Source organism: Zootoca vivipara, chromosome 16 (genome assembly GCF_963506605.1).
Source record: "Zootoca vivipara chromosome 16, rZooViv1.1, whole genome shotgun sequence".
Classification (NCBI taxonomy): domain Eukaryota; kingdom Metazoa; phylum Chordata; class Lepidosauria; order Squamata; family Lacertidae; genus Zootoca; species Zootoca vivipara.
In genome coordinates, this window is record NC_083291.1 from 30549455 (window position 1) to 30566643 (window position 17189).

General features: G+C 44.1%; 1 protein-coding gene and 1 pseudogene across 1 annotated transcript in view; both read left to right on the top strand.

Annotated features, from left to right (window-relative positions):
* Positions 1 to 17189, top strand: part of LOC118097690 (ovostatin) — a 53846-nt gene that overhangs the window by 8843 nt on the left and 27814 nt on the right. Inside the window, exons 3-15 of the mRNA XM_035140827.2 lie at positions 1330 to 1486; positions 3006 to 3058; positions 3178 to 3198; positions 4840 to 5008; positions 5655 to 5739; positions 6549 to 6666; positions 9466 to 9595; positions 9762 to 9871; positions 10144 to 10302; positions 10590 to 10817; positions 14311 to 14365; positions 15107 to 15255; positions 15687 to 15836. Coding sequence (XP_034996718.2) covers positions 1330 to 1486; positions 3006 to 3058; positions 3178 to 3198; positions 4840 to 5008; positions 5655 to 5739; positions 6549 to 6666; positions 9466 to 9595; positions 9762 to 9871; positions 10144 to 10302; positions 10590 to 10817; positions 14311 to 14365; positions 15107 to 15255; positions 15687 to 15836 — 1584 coding nt within the window. The remainder of the gene's footprint in view (positions 1 to 1329; positions 1487 to 3005; positions 3059 to 3177; positions 3199 to 4839; positions 5009 to 5654; positions 5740 to 6548; positions 6667 to 9465; positions 9596 to 9761; positions 9872 to 10143; positions 10303 to 10589; positions 10818 to 14310; positions 14366 to 15106; positions 15256 to 15686; positions 15837 to 17189) is intronic.
* Positions 1493 to 2999, top strand: LOC118097691 (ATPase inhibitor, mitochondrial-like; annotated as a pseudogene).

Below are 17189 nucleotides of genomic sequence, written 5' to 3' on the forward strand. Positions count from 1 at the left end.
ACTTGTTCATAAACGATCTAGGGTTAGGAGATCGTGGTGAAGTTTGCTGATGATACTCAAGTTTGCTGATAATACTGGCCATGTTTGGTGATGATACTAAATTGTTCAGGGTTGTTAAAACAAAAACAGATTGTGAAGAGATCCAAAAGGACCTCTCCAAACTGAGAGAATGTGTAGTAGAATGGGAAATACAGTTCAATGTAAACCAGTGTAAAGGGATATATTTCAGAGCCAAAAAAAAAAAACACCCTTAATTTTACATCTATGCTCATGAGGTCTGAACTAGCAGTGATTGATCAGGAATGAGACCTTTGGAGGTAATAAAAGATAGCTCATTGAAGATGTTGACCCAGTGTGTAGCAGCTGTGAAGAAGGCAAATTGCATGCTAAACCTCCCAAATGATGCATTATACAATACTATGGTGCAACTGTATTTCAAATAGTCAATCAATCAATATACTTTATTCGACCGATAGTCAGAAACAACAACAACAACAACAACATTTCTCAATACAAAGATAAACATATAAAACTGAACGCATCAGAGGGATACATAAAAATATAAAACTGAAGGCATCAGAGGGATACATAAAAATATAAAAATATAAAACTGAAGGCATCAGAGGGATACATAAATGGGGTATGACCGCGCTACTAAAGTATTTCAAATAGTGTGTACAGTTCTGGTTGCCTCACCTCAAAGAGGATATTACAGTGTTGGAAAAGGTCCAGTATGAAGGGATGGAACAGCTCATCTTCGAGGAAATGTTGCAGCATATGGGACTTTTTAGTTTGGAGAACAGGCAAGGAAAGCGTGCCATGATAGAAGTGCGTAAAAATTTGTGTGGCATGGGAAGAGTGGGCAGTTTTTCTCCCTCTTTCATAACACTGGAACTTGTGGGTTTCCAAGGAATCTCAATGTTGGAAGATTCCATACAGACAAAAGAAAGTATTTATTCATGCAGACTGTCACAGGAGGCAGTTATGGCCACCAACATAGATGGCTTTAAAATGCAATTCAAAAAATTCACGGAGAATAATGCTACCAGTAACTACTAGCTGTGTTCGCTATGTTCTGCATCCACAGCCCAGTTGCTGGAAACCACAGGAGCATAGAGTGCTTTTATGTTTGTGTCATGTTTGCAGAGTTCCCACAAGCATTTATTTGGCCACTGACAGAATAGGATTGTTAGTAGCTTTCGGAAACCCTAATACAAACAGGCCTATTAACCTGACGCAGAATCACTTCTTGTCAATTTCTAGAGTGAAAAGATAAACGGATCAGCTCTTATAAATTCTTCCCCTCTTGACTATTTTTCTCATACACAGGTTCCTCCTGCTGATCCTGAACCACTAGCTTACATAGTTTTTTCAGCTAATGGGTCGTCTATCAGCTTCCATGAAAGGAGGTCTGTTGCTGTTCGTAGCATAGGCACACTTGTCTTTGTCCAGACGGATAAACCTGTCTACAAACCTGACCAGAAAGGTGAGTTCAGCATGCATTGTAAAACCCCTGCAAATACCTCTCAGAGAACTGAAGAATTTCCTTCACTGAGCCAACAAGTAGGGTTGCCACCTGTCCCTAGAAAAATGGGAACACCCCGTTTTTGGACAAAAGTGTCCCTTGTCCCATTTGGATTTTCAACCGGACACTTTTCGCTGGCCCCAAATGGCGGTAGTGTCACCCCCTCCTTCCTTCCCTCTCACTGGGGCTCCCCCTCAGTCGCCACCCACCGGTCTAGCATGGTGTGGGTCCGCTGCTGCTTGGCCATCTCTACCACACCGACCTGACCTCTCCTCTTCCCTCCTCCTCTTCCTCCTCCTCCACACTCAAGTCTCTTTTGATGCCACCATAGGCAAGAGGCTGGAGCCACAGCTCAAGTCACCCATGGGATGTCTACCCCTGGTCCCTGCCCATCTTAGGTGAATTGAGGGGAACAGTGGGGCCAGGGAGGTGCGGGAGGCTGAATGCGGGGAACCCCCTTCACAAAAGGGGGGAGGGTTTGGTGTCATGTGAGTGTGTGTGTGACCCCCAAACTCCATCCCGACCTGTCCTTTATTTTGCCTGACCAAAGGTGTCAGTCCTACAGTCCGTGAAGTTGCAAAAAGGCACAGGTCACCCTTCTGATAGGGATTTGGGGTTTGTACAGAGCAGGTGCACATGTCTGCAAAATGCACGATCACAATTTCTAAAGGGTCTGCATTTGTTGTCCCATCCCCCCATCCCGCCTTAGGCATGGTACTATGAGCTGCTAATGCGGTACATGATAGCATACCCATAATATGAAACATGATGGCTTTATGAGCTCAATTGACAATTCCATATGCCCTCGACAAGGGCAGACGTGAGATGGCTGCGGTGGGTTCCGTCCTGAGGTGCGGTTTTCGAGGAGCCCTGGCGTTGCCCCAGCAACAGCGGGCCTGGAGCTCTGGTGCCGACCAGCTGGGCAAAGGTGCTGGGAAGGGCGGTGGCGGAGGCGGGACCGTCCGTGAGGCTGGCGGGGCCTTTGGGAAGCAGGAAGCCGCCATGGAGGAGCGCTACTTCAGGGAGAAAGAGTTGGCAGAATTAAAAAACATCATGAAGATGAAATACAACACCAGAAGAAAGAAACAGAGCGCCTGCCAAAGGAAATTGAACGTCATAAGTACAAGCTCAAGAAGCTTACTGATGATGATTAAGTAAATTCAGGCCTTATTGGTGTGAGATGTATCTGGCATTGCTTTAAAAATGGTGTTGGCTGACATCCAAGGTCTTGCTCTTATCACAGTGTGAAAGAAACAACTCACTCTAAAAAAAAAAAAGACAATTCAATATTTACTTTTGAGACTGGCAAATCCTGGATACTTTCAACTTAGTTATTTACCAAATAAAGTTCCACCAATCGCTAGAATGTTACATCGCTCATGGATGTAAACGTGAGCGAAAAGTCTGTAGAAATGTGATTTTGAACCAACCGTATTTTTAAAAAGAGTAAATGGGTTTATTTCCTCTCCCCTCTTTTTAGTGATGTTTAGAGTTGTTTCTATGGATAACGATTTCAAGCCAGTGAACAAAATGGTGAGTGTAACTGGAACTCAAAAGGTTTTCAAGGAACTCTGATGTTTTAAAGATAAGAAATCGTTCTGTTGCCCTTCAAATGCAATGTTGACCTTTTTCTTTCTTTCTTTCTTTTCCAGTATCCTGCAATCTACATCCAAGTAAGAGCTACGCCATGCTATTTAAAGCTTTTTGCCTGCTTCCTTGATTAAAATAACGCTTTCCCTAGCCTCTCAGTTGCAGCAAATCCTAAGCACCAGGGCTTTATATTTACTGGCTAATGGGCAATAATGCTGAGCAGGAAGTGTAACATAAAACATGTTTCTAGAGTTAAGCAGACTGACTCAACCTAAGCTCACTCCTTTAGCCTTTTCTTTTTTTCTTGAGGGCCCTTGTAGGTATTTTTGTTTTCAGGGAACTAATACTTCTGCAGAGGAATGATGGCCCCAGAGTGAATTTCCTTAGCTGGAATTGGGGGTGGGTTACTCTTAATTCTGGTTCATGTCACTTTCACATGTATTCAGAATTCTGATTCATGGAACTTTGGCATTTTTTATATTTCACTGAATAGGAATAGTCACCCCAGGTGGCTAGAAATGCCAGCAAATATGACATTCTGCCTTTAAACAAACAAACAAACAAACAAGCCCTATGGTTCTTCTGGATAGTTAATTTGATCTATCTATTATGTAGTTCACATTGACAATGGTAAGGGTACGTTTTCCCCACTTCTGAGGTGTAGTCTGTAGTACACTGAACTAGTCTGTAGTAATCTAGTGCTAAAAGTATTAATCTTGCTCTTTGTTCAGAATATATAGCTTCTATCCCTTTAAGTAAAGGTTGTCCTATATCCATCATCTCCAAATTTTTCTTCATAAAATGCCAAGAGATGTTATCAAATGCTTTTTCCGCATCAATAAACATTAATGCAGCTTTCTTATCATTCCTGGTCTCAATATATTCTATTATATCAAGTATATTTCTCACATTATCTTTCATCTGTTGACCAGGAGGAAGCCCACTTGATCTTTGTGTATCACCTCCATTAAAATTTCCTTCAACCTGTTCGCTAGAATACTGGCAAATAGTTTGTAATTTAACAATGATATTGGTCTATAATTTTTAACTTGTAATAGATCTGTATCTTGTTTTGGAATTAAAGTAATATATGCCTCCTTCCATGTCAACAGAATCTTTCCTTTCATCAAAATATTATTCATAACATCTCTTAAATTACAGTATATTAAGCATATCCTTCGCAAAAATGGCCTTTATGCAGGCTATTCATTGGTATCTTGGGTTACAGGTGCTTCAGGTTACAGACTCCTCTAACCCAGAAATAGTACCTCGGGTTAAGAACTTTGCTTCAGGATGAGAACAGAAATTGCACGGTGGCGGCCCGGTGGCGGCTGGAGGCCCCATTAGCTAAAGTGGTACCTCAGGTTAAGTACAGTTTCAGGTTAAGAACGGACCTCCAGAACGGATTAAGTTCTTAATCCGAGGTACCACTGTATATATATTCCAGCAAATGATGACTGGCTTGGTGTAAACCTTAAGCAACTTTTTATGGTATAGGCAGTTCAGTGCTCTGTCAGGCCTTGAGTCCTTTATTGTCTTTCACTGAATATAACTGATGCTGATGGATTGCTAGCAAGGCATTCCAGTTGACAATTACTAAATGTTGATAAGGCATAGAGATTCATAAACTGAATCTCACTGACCCAACCCCATTAAAGCTGGTCTCATAGATTGAAGAAAATATTGTAGCAAATGGCATGGTTTATCTCTTGCTGCTTTCCCAGGATCCTCAAGGAAATCGGATTGCTCAGTGGCTGAATCAAACACCTTCCTTTGGCATCCTCCAATATGAAATCGTAATAAACCAAGGAGCAATCTTGGGATCCTACCAAATCATTGTTGAGAATCCACCCAACTTTAATACCTATCACTGGTTCACTGTGGAAGAATATGGTGAGTACCACTGTGAAGCTTATCTGCTTTAGAAATCTGATTTTGTATTAGTGGCAGCATTTTGGCGCATGGATAAAATAACCTCCCCAAAACTTTCTATAGTTACTTTTTCATAGAACCTAAGTCTGTGAACATCTGATTTTTGAAGTTTGGCAGAGAAAATGGAAACAAGTATATGAAAAAATGAGCAGCATGTTTAGGTGATATAGATGGACCCCTAACAAGTTTCACATGTGTATATAAATGATAGGAGGAAGTCATTGACCAGTAGACCAACTGCAAGGTCACTAGCAGCCTATTAGATGGCTGTGTGTGAAATTTCTCCTGCCATCCAGTAACCAGATGAAAAAAGGATCCCTCCATACCTTCATATAATACATTTCTGTTCCAAAACCATGATTCCAAAATCATCAATCTTGTTTGTTTGTTCTTCATCATAATATATTGGGTTTTTTTTAAAAAAAAAGTTGGTCAAGATACACTTTTAAGTCATTTGTATCCTTGTTTATTTTTGCCCTCCTAATAATTCCTCTTCATGTCTAAGCAGTTGTCTCAAAGAGACCACCTTCCTCGTTATGCCACATATCCAATCTATTAATTGGCCCGACTAGACTTTCTTAATCATATTTGTTATATATTTTTCCAGTGTTGCCAAAGTTCAGTATGGACATCAAAACACCAGACAGGCTTGATCCTTTCGATGAACAATTCCAAGTAGACGTCAGTGCTCAGTAAGTTTATGAGGTAGAGCAACTGCATGTGGAAATTTGCATTTCAGCATCTTGAAAGTTAGAGGGGGAAAGGATACTATTTTGCCCTGCAATCCCAGTGGAAACAGGCTGAGCTGTATCAACTTGTCCAGGGCTGATCCTGATTTATGCCTTGACTGGAGTCTAAGGGGAACTTTGGGCGTTGGCTAGGGAAGAAGCATTTTCAAAGTGGGGATCAGGGTTCTGTTACATTCCACCTTGCTCTGAAAGGTACTACCACATACTGGCCACAACAGAGACTTTGGGCTCATCCAGGCTTACTTTTGCCCAAGAAAATCCAATATTTACTGCTGATGGGTTTTGCCTGGATTGACATTTGCTGTGAATTATCACTCAGGAGTGGGTTTTCCTGGGGACAGTACTGGGGCAAAGGATAAAACCGCTCGGACTCCTGCCTAGAAAGCATGAGACAAGCGGAAAACCACTCAGGACAGGACAAGCGCATATCTGGATGAGCCCTTGGAGAATGGGAGGTAATCTACAGCAGCACTGGGATGTTTCTGGGCAATACTAGCCCCCCTCCCTTCACACACACACACAAACTACTGTACATATGTTTCTCAAAGCAAAGAAGCCATGTTTGCAAACGCCTGGAATGCATTGTGGAATTCAGAGTCTTGCTGGCATGAAATTCAGTTATCCTAATGGCTGCCTGTTAAATCTAGGCTTGCCTGAAGTCAGTCACTTAACCTGTGACTAGGCTGAGACTTGCAGGATGATCTGAATTTTCCTTTCTCTCAACTGATTTAATTTATGTTTTGTCCTGTTAGTTATGTATTTGGCCAACCTGTTCAAGGGACAGTCCAGATCAGAGTCTGCAGGCAGCGCTATTACGATCCAAGATGTAATCGAGATTCCAATGGGATTTGTGAAGCTGTTAGTGCTCAGGTAACAGGAAAATTGGTCCTCTGGGCCACTGTAGAATGTTTTCAGGCAAAACCCCAAACCAGCCTGCTTTTGAAATTTTATCAGGGTGTATTTTGAGACACTTAGAAAGACCTGAAGTTTTTCTCCTACTTTATTCATTAGGGTTGCATATTTTGGGCTTCATGGTTCATCAGAAATGCTACGCCTCACCTGCTTTAAACTTGTGTAGTGTTGTTACTGACTTTTTTGCAGACAGATGTTGTGGGAGTATTATTTAAACACAGAGACGGTATCAGAAAGTGTGTAGTTCCCCGTGCTTCCCTGAGTGTGTTGGCAGAATGAAGCCCACAGTGCGACAGGACTAAACTGCTAGTTGTTTAGCCCAAGTAGACTCGTCATGGAATACCAGTCTTATCACACAGCTTGATGGCCAGTTTCAGGGTGTGCAAAAGTGGGATTCACTGGCAAACTTTAGGCCCATCATTAAATGAGAGTCTCAGCCAGGGCCAGCCTGCTTATGAGGTGAACTGAGGAAGCCGCCTCGGGCAGCAGAATCCCAAGGGGTGGCACACCTACGGGTGCTACCGCCAGAGAAGCAAGGAGAAGAGGTGGTGGCTTCTGGTGAGATCTTACAAGTTCTCGCTGCTGCATAGCTGCCAAGTCTCCCGAATTCCCCGGGAAATCCCCGTTTTTCCAGCTGTTCCTAGCTGGAAAGAATGGATTTTTTGGTTTTCCCCCGGTTTATTCTGGCGCAGCGGCCATTTTGGAACTGGGCGGAGCATGCTCAGAAGCGACTTTTGATGCTGCTCTGCCCAGTTCCAAAACGGCTGCAGTGTGACTTCTGGCGTGGCGGCCATTTTGGAACTGGGCAAAGCAGCATCAAAAGTCACTTCTGAGCATGCTCCGCCCAGTTCCAAAATGGCGGCAGCGCTACTTCCGGTCTGCTACTTCCGTCCCAGTCCCTTATTTCTCCGACAGCAACTTGGCAGGTATGCGCTGCTGTTGCCACTTCTCCTATGGCAAGGGGTGTCTGCCTGCCTGCCTGCCTGCCGCCACAGGCACAGCCGCAGCCGCAGCCGCAGCCGCAGCCACAGCAGCTGAAGAAGCGATGAGAAGTGGTTGCAGCTTTCTGGTTCTGGTGAGATCTTGTGGAGCTCCTGCAAGAAGCCAGAAGTTACAGCCACACAACCCAGTGAGGTGCAGGCAGCGTGGTGACAGCACTTCCCTGTTTCAGGCACAAAAACAGGCCAGGCTGCCTCCATTTCCTGCATGTAAATCTGGGACAGTCCTTGGAAAATAAGAACACTGGTGCAAGCGTTTCATCTTACCAAACAGAACAATCCCTCTCTCCTCCCCTCCCCTGCTGCCTTGTTCTGGGGGTTGTCACAATTCTCCCAGAGCAAATTACAGAAAGGGAAGAAATGGGGGAAGCCTTGTTGTGCAAGTAGCATCTGCTGACATGGGTCATTAGGAGAATCCCGTCCCAAGGACTGAGAGTGATCATACCAAGAAACAAAGGGTTTCAGCATGCTCATGACTTATCCTATCTTTCCCTTTGAAACACCCACTAATGCCCTCTGACAGAGATGGGCAGTATTTAAGCCTGTAAACCTGTAAGATAAAGCCAAGGAATACTTTTCCAGGGCCTTGTAAAGAACAATCAGTACTGTTTTATACTATAGAATTTGGGACCCATTGTAACTGGAGGAAGGGACTTTCCTGACACTGAAAAGCTATTTGTTTCTTTACAGGTGATCATTCTTTCTCAATTGCTGTGCAACTTACCATTCATTAGTCCCCAATTTGATATTGTTGATGTTTGGGCTTGGCTCAGAAATGTATTGCTTCTCCTTCTATTATGTGGTTATCTGGCCCTGTCCCATTTACAAACCATTACTCCCCACTCCCTCTCATACATGGGTTCGTAGCCCTGCAACTTAGACTTTTTCATACTTCCAGTAAGCAGCCACTGATACAGGATGGGAGACACCTGGCTTGAGAGCAGTACATGTGAAAAGGATCTAGGAGTCTTGGTAGACCACAAACTTGACATGAGTAAACTGTTTGATGCAGCGGCTAAAAAAGCCAATGAAATTCTGGGCTGCATCAATAGGAGTATAGCATCTAGATCAAAGGAAGTAATAGTACCACTGTAACCCGCTCTGGTCAGACCTCACCTGGAGTACTGTGTCCAGTTCTGGGCACCACAGTTCAAGAAGGATACTGACAAGCTGGAACGTGTCCAGAGGTGGGCAACCAAAATGGTTAAAGGCCTGGAAACGATGCCTTATGAGGAAGGGCTTAGGGAGCTGGGTATGTTTAGCCTGGAGAAGAGAAGGTTAAGGGGTGATATGATAGCCATGTTCAAATATATAAAGGGATGTCATATAGAGGAGGGAGAAAGGTTGTTTTCCGCTGCTCCAGAGATGCGGACACGGAGCAATGGATTCAAACTACAAGAAAGAAGATTCCACCTAAACATTAGGAAGAACTTCCTGACAGTAAGAGCTGTTCGGCAGTGGAATTTGCTACCAAGGAGTATGGTGGAGTCTCCTTCTTTGGAGGTCTTTAAGCAGAGGCTTGACAGGCATATGTCAAGAATGCTTTGATGGTGTTTCCTGCTTGGCAGGGGGTTGGACTGGATGGCCCTTGTGGTCTCTTCCAACTCTATGATTCTATGATCACAAAAGCCTATACTGAAATAGTTCTAATTCTTCAGCACACTATTTGATTGTTTTGCTGCAGCGGACTAACATGACGACACCAGTGAAGTTCCACATACCTTCCACACTTTTATTGTCATTTTCTTTCCCTTTTCAGCTAGACAAAGATGGCAGAATTTCCGCAACGATCAGCACCAAAGCATACCACCTTTACGCAAACATGAATACGCAGCGATATTTTTATGCGTCACTCGGTGTAGAGGCAGTCGTCACAGAGAAGGGAACAGGTAACCGTTTTATAATGGGGCAAAACGGAATAGGAAGGGGGAGCTTTGAAAATCTTGCTCTGAGAATTGGCCTCTCTGGGCACCCTATTCAGCATTTGAGTACTCCAGATCTCTATATAATCTAGCTCGTTTTACAGGTTCTTTTGTGCATTTATGTATCTGGCAGGCATCCAGATTTCAAAGACTAGCTTCATCTATGTCTATCAAGCAAGAAAAACCATCATATTTGAGAATGTAGATCCATATTATAGAAGAGGGATCCCTTTGACTGGACAGGTAGGACAATGGAGATGATCTTCTCTGTGAGGAACAAAATTCTAAAATGTGTATTTTAAGGGGGGGGAACAAATTATGTGGGGTTGTTATTTTTAAGAAGCAAATTAATGCAGGAACAAGATGGAATGGAAAGAGACATGGACGAGAAACAGACTAATTGTTCCATCCCTGACTCTCTGCTGCAACGGGTGCCACCACTTAGTTGCATCAGTCCAAGTGCTAAGCACTGTTCCTAAACATTTTGCACTTTTATTTTCCTGTCCCACACCCAGATTAAGGTGAATGACGAGGATGGAGCACCACTGGCAAACGGGCTTATTCTTCTAGAGTTTGACAACGAGGTTGTGGCTAACTACACCACGGACAACAATGGCACTGCTCAGTTTTCCATATCAACTTCTCACCTCTTTGAACCTCGCTACAAATTGAGAGTAAGTCGCTGAAAACTGCAGTGGGTGTTGGTGGTTGATATGACCAAGTGGGAAACTGCCCTTTGCTGGTAGCTCAGGCGGGTCAAGCCCACATAACCTACTGATTCCTTACCCTTCCTTTCCCGCCCACCAGAGACATGCATTACAGCCCAATCTGTGGAGTCATCCAGGGGAATGATCAAACAACTCCTTTGGGGAAACCCTTCCAGAAAGGCATCACCCTTCTGCGGAATGTTCTGTTTCTAGTACTGTACATTTTACTTTCTTTTGCACCTTTCTCTAATCAGGCCATCTATGAACCAGATCAGTGCACTGAGTATGGCTGGCTGGAAACCTACAAGCCAGAAGCTGTTCATTACGTCCAGCGCTATTTCTCCCGGACCAACAGCTTTCTGAAGATAGAACCAGTGCTGGGTGAACTGCCATGTGACAAACGGAAAACAATCTACGTGCAATACATCCTGAACAAAGTTCAAAATGAGGAATTGCCCTCCAGGGTTTACTTCTACTATCTAGTAAGTGCAGAAAGGCCAAGTGGCTTTGCCATGACCTTCCTCTGGAGGTTGAATGAGTATGGAATCACCTGCGATGCCTCTGTCCATGTGGTGGTGTGAGTTGCAAAATGAGCACCATCACATTGCTAATCCGATTTCTATTCTGAAGCTCTTAGAATGCCTCCAAGTCAAGTACAAAGAAAAAATAAGCAGGTCCTGGACAAAATGCCCTACAAATATGCTTGACCCATAACCTGTAGTCGGGCCATGACAGAAGTAATACTACTAATACTGGTTAAACCACTGAGCCTAAGGCTTGCTGATCAGAAGGTCGGCAGTTCGAATCCCTGTGACAGGGTGAGCTCCCGTTGCTTGGTCCCAGCTCCTGCCAACCTAGCAGTTCGAAAGCATGTCAAAATGCAAGTAGATAAATAGGAACCGCTACAGCGGGAAGGTAAACGGTGTTTCCGTGTGCTGCTCTGGTTCGCCAGAAGTGGCTTTGTCATGCTGGCCACATGACCTGGAAACTATAAGCCGGCTCCCTCGGCCAATAATGCGAGATGAGTGCGCAACCCCAGAGTCGGTCATGACTGGACCTAATGGTCAGGGGTCCCTTTACCATTTACCTTTAATACTACTACCAATATATTATTTATACCCCGCCCATCTGGCAGGGTTTCCCCAGGCACTCTGGGTGGCTTCCAACAGGATATTAAAAACACGATAAAACATCAAACATTAAAAACTTCCCTAAACAGGGCTCCCTTCAGATGTCTTCTAAAAGTCAGGTAGTTGTTTATTTCCTTGACATCTGATGGGAGGGCGTTCCACAGGGCAGGCACCCCTACCAAGAAGGCCCTCTGCTTGGTTCTCTGTAACCTTGTTTCTCGCAGTGAGGGAACTGCCAGAAGGCCCTCGGAGCTGGACCTCAGTGTCCGGGCTGAACGATGGGGGTGGAGACGCTTTTTCAGGTATACTGGGCAGAGGCCATTTAGGGGCAGTGTATTGGCAGGGCTTTGCAGCCTTGGCTTTCCCCCTTTAACAACATGGTCTACTTGTAAGTGGAACTGTTTGTATTGTTAAGCCTGCAATATAATTTGTTCTTGGATAATTGAGGTTATTGGGTTTTTTAATGAATTTTTAAAATTATGGATTTTTTAATTTTTTATTATGTACTAGTGTATTTCAGCCCGTTTAATAACTGGCGCTAGAACATCCTGGAGTTCGGAGAGGCGCTTGTGCAGCGCTTCTCCGAACCCTGGGACCTGTCCTTGCTGTCGGCGGCAGGGGGACAGGAACGGAGGAGGAGAAAGCGCTGCGTTCTCCTCCTCCGTTCCTCTCCCACAGCCGCCGACAGGAAGAAGACATCCCAGGGTTCGGAGAAGCGCTTGCGCAGCGCTTCTCCGAACCCTGGGACCTGTCCTTGCTGTCGGCGGCAGGGGGACAGGAACGGAGGAGGAGAAAGCGCTGCGTTCTCCTCCTCCGTTCCTCTCCCGCAGCTGCCGACAGCAAGGAGACATCCCAGGGTTCGGAGAAGCGCTTGTGCAGCGCTTCTCCGAACCCTGGGACCTGTCCTTGCTGTCGACGGCAGGGGGACAGGAACGGAGGAGGAGAAAGCGCTGCGTTCTCCTCCTCCGTTCCTCTCCCGCAGCTGCCGACAGGAAGACATCCCAGGGTTCGGAGAAGCGCTTGCGCAGCGCTTCTCCGAACCCTGGGACCTGTCCTTGCTGTTGGCGGCAGGGGGACAGAAACGGAGGAGGAGAAAGCGCTGTGTTCTCCTCCTCCGTTCCTCTCCCGCAGCCGCCGACAGGAAGGACGCGCACACTCTCCCCCCCCTGCCTCCTCCAACCGCCGCTCCTCATGGCCAGGGAGGGTTGTGAGGAGGCCTTCACCGGCCTCCACCCTCGCTTCCCTGACGTGCCCTGCAGTGAGGCGGTGTCCGGCAGGAGCGGCGGTTGGAGGAGGCAGAGGGGGGGGGAGAGTGCGCGCGCGCAGTCTCTGCTGTCCAATCCCTGTATCCCTGGGGCACATGCGCAGTGACCCAGGGACACACGGGACAGCTTGGACGCAGGGACATCTTGGACATTATTATATAGGATTATGTTATCATTTTGTATTTTTATGTTGTGAATCGCCCTGTGATCTTTGGATCAAGGGCGGTATACAATTCTTTAAAATAGCAGCAATGCGGAAAAACAATTCTGGTGCATTAAATTTACAGAATGGCCAGGTGGAATGGCACTGTGTTGGGTGGATGCGGGGAGCCACTTAGTAACTGGTGCCAGTTGGGCGACTGAAGAGTCTTGAAGACCTGTTCTCAAGTGTAAATTATCAAATTCAACCCTCTGGTGTTTGCTGAGGGGAGTAGCTACTAAGGGAAGGAAATATTGACAATGAGATAGTTTAAAGAAGATATTTTAAAGGAGTGGGAAACAAGAGAATTGCCCTGCTCTTGAAGAATTTTCAAGACACCCTTGCTGTGCTGTCCAGAAATTACCAATGAGATTCTGAGCAGAACCCAAGGGACTTGGCATTGGGTAGAGAGAATGCAGCTGGAATACTAATAGTGTAATGTGGCAGGCCATGACGGAGGTGCGTTGGCAGTGCACAGTTATTCTTTGAAGGAGAACTACATGAAAATGATTTACAGATGGTATTTAACTCCAAGTAGCCTTGCTAAGAGGTATAAGACTGAATCAGATTAGTGCTGGAGATACAAGGAGGTTGAGGGGACGTTTTTTCAGGTGTGGTGGACTTGCAAAAGAGTATTGGGAAAGGATCCATAATGAACTGGGGGGGGCTGTTTAAAAGTACCTTCCCCCCAAAAAAAAAAACCCAGAGTCTTTTTTGTTGGGGATAATTCAGACGGAAATTCCCAGGTGTCAAAAAAGGTTATTTATGTATGCCACTGCTGCGGCCTGTGTTTCGTTAGCCCAAAAATGGAAAACGAGCAAAGTCCCAACTAAAGAAGAATGGCAACTTAAGCTGATGGAATATGTGCAGTTTGCAGACTTAACATATAGAATAAGAGAACAAGAAGAACATACGTTTAAAGAAGATTGGAAAATGTTTGTTGAATATATGGGGGGAAATTGTGTACACTTGAAAATTTTGGTAGCATTAAGATAAATTCAACAGTGTAAGTAAGTTTTGATGGTTGTAACAATGGAATACTGAAAGGTTTAGTTTATGTAAAGTATGCAGGGATTTATGGTATGGAAAATGAACCATGGAAAGAAAAGGAAAGTCACTGATATTGTAAGGATATTTAAATGAATATTCTAAATTGTAAAACAGAAAATCTAATAAAAATTATAAAAAAGAGAAAGAAGAAACCCAGCTGAGAATTTCTACATTACTATGTCTAACATTCTCAGCAGTTTTCTGACCATGAAAAGCCTTCCAAAATATGAAATTGTATATATAACTCATATGCACCATCTTGGAATAGCAAAACAAAATGTTTTATTTCTAGCAAAAATTATTTACGCTTTGGTTTCTTTTTTGCATACAGATGATGACAAATGGTAGGATTGTTGATGGGGGTGAACGCCTAGTCAGAATAAAGGGTAAGTGGTCTAATTCTGTTCATTGATGGTGGAGAAATGAAGGTCTTTGGCAGTCTTGGAGAAACAATCAGCAGACCTGTAGAATGGTTCCTAGCATGACCTTTCTCTTAAAAAGGAATTCCATTCATAAATCTTAGGGTAAGTCACAGGCTGGATGTACATGCTGTGGAAAAAACCACTATAAAAATATACAGCTCCCGATGTAATTTACCATTGACTTTGGATCACTGCTCTACAGCACCATCTGGTGTTATATTTTTATAATCCATTTTACCGTTATAATTGACCAGTGTAGCTGAGTCCACAGAGTGGCTGATTGTCACTTAGTCCAGCGGATATAATAATGATTTGATTCAGCATGAATTTGGATATTCTTCTTTGATTGAACCATCTGAGGAATTTCAAGGAAAATATAGAGTTACAGTGACACTAGTAACACTTCTTCTCCACATCCCTAGCTGTCATGGACCTGAATTAATTCTTGATCAATTTTTCTGTAGTGCGTAAACCAGCAATGGGAGCTTTGCTAGGGGGCAAAGTGTGCGATTATGAAGTACAATCCCACCCCCAATTATCTTGCACATCAGTTGGTTCCATCTGAGGGGAGACCGCAAGACCACCAATGCTAAGGTCCCAGTGGGGCTTCCGTCTTAATTTTGTACATGACAGTCAACTTATTGGCTCATCAGCTTCTCCTGACCTCTTTCCTTGACTCCTTCAATTTCATGATTTTCCTCACAGCTGGACGATATAGCAGATTCTCAGTGTCACTGATGATTAACCAAAGATCAGCTCCCAGAGCAAGGCTATTGGTTTACACTCTGCATCCTCAGGGCGAGCTGATCGCTGATAGCATCTCTTTTGAGGTTCAAAAGTGCTTCAGAAACAAGGTAAGAGCTGATCAGTCTGTTCCCCACTCAGAGTAAAGGGTGTTTTCTATCCCTAACTCTCTGTTTATGCTGACAAGGAGCACAAAAGTCAAATAGGAAAGGTTTATTGGAAGTGGAATGATTGGCATGTCTTACGGATGGCTGAAAATAAGCTAAAAGTAGCTATGTATCTTGCCTAATCCATGTACCTTTTGCACGATTTAAAATCCTAATGAGTCGTTGGTGGCTTGTACCTAATCTGAGAAGAGCTCATGCCATGTTATAATGGTCATACAGTCCAGACATTTTATATCTTGTGATAATTGCCAGGGGAATACACAGCGGTTAAGTAGGCTTTCGCAGCAGACAGAATAGCTATGGGTGGGGACTGTACCACAGTAACTTCTGAGATGATCCCCTGACAGACATCTGACATCTCCATTCAATTCCAGGTCAGCCTGCAGTTCTCTAAGAAAGAAGCACTGCCTGCCTCAGAAATTGGCCTTAACCTCAAAGCTGCCAGCAACTCATTTTGTGCCCTGCGGGCTGTGGATAAGAGCGTTCTGCTTCTGAGGCCTGGAGAAGATCTGACTCCTGAGAGCGTAAGTCCTGGGTTTTTGATGCACCGTGAACCCAGAGCCATTCCAAGTATTAGATCTACTTTCAGTGGCCCCACCCCTGAAAGCCACCATCTATAGAAATGAGCACAGAATCAGGTTGTCTACTCCTCTGGCACCAGAAATCTCCCCTGTTGTATTCCGAAGTAAAACTCTGTGCGAAACCCTTAAAGAGAAACTTGTATTTTGGTCTGCTGTATCCTGGGTTGTTCTGTTCTAGACACATTTTTTAAAGATATGGGTGCCATAATCCTTGAGAACTCTGTGTGAGCATGAGGAGGAGGAGGTACAAAGAGAGAACCTTGAAGAATAGGTTTTTTTTTTAATGCAGCCTGTTTATGATTTTGAGGAGGTTTAGGTAATAATACTGAAATATACTCGGAGTCAAGAGTGAATTTCATGCTCTTTATTCAGCTCATAGTCATCAAGGAGGAGAAGAGAAGACGAATCGCTCTTTTCCCCAAACCATCTGCTTATATACATTATTTACACAATGGGCCTTGCGTGATTGGCTACTTCAGGGCTACACCTGTGGGCCAATTATATTATGGATTGACTTCTGCCTGCAGCCTGATTGGCTGCTGCAGCAGGCCAATCAGGTTGCGGATTCACTTCCACCTGGAGTTGGATTGGGTAGCTCCCGCTGATTCTGAATCCTATTGTTCTAGGATTCAGCTCAGTACATAACAAATACCAAATTCCTTTGAGGCTTCCAGAAACTGTTACCTGAAACCAAGAACAGAACAGGCATGTTATCTTTCCCCATTGGAAACTGGGAACCAAGAGGCTCCTTAATGTGGGCCAAGCACCAATTTTTTCTAGAGATTTCTGTTCATTGACCTTCTCGAGGGCAGCCCATACATTTTCCTTGACACACCTGCGGCAGGATGGCATTTTCTGCAAATGTTTTTCAAAGAGAAGAACAGTAATGATAACCATATTTGCATATGAAGCTATTCAGTTCTGCAAGGAATGAGAAAAAGACTATTACAACCATATGAAATCTCCTTGACTCCTCATCCCAGCTGTGGGATATAGAAGAAGGTGCAATATTCTAACATGCACTGGAAAATATTACTTAAATAGGTCTTGCTTATAAAAAAAGCTTTTACTACGTTGTGTTCCAGGCATGCTTCAACTGCTGATGAAAAATAAGAAGGAACAGTTTTCCACTCATATATTAAGCCATAAAGGGCACACAGAATAAGAATGATTTTACCTATAAACCTTCAGTATCTCCATAACTGGAATGCCCATCTTGATGTTTGCTTGTAGATATCACTGCTCAGTGCTTTTTCCCCCTAGGGATATTCTCATTTTCCTACTCATATTGAAATA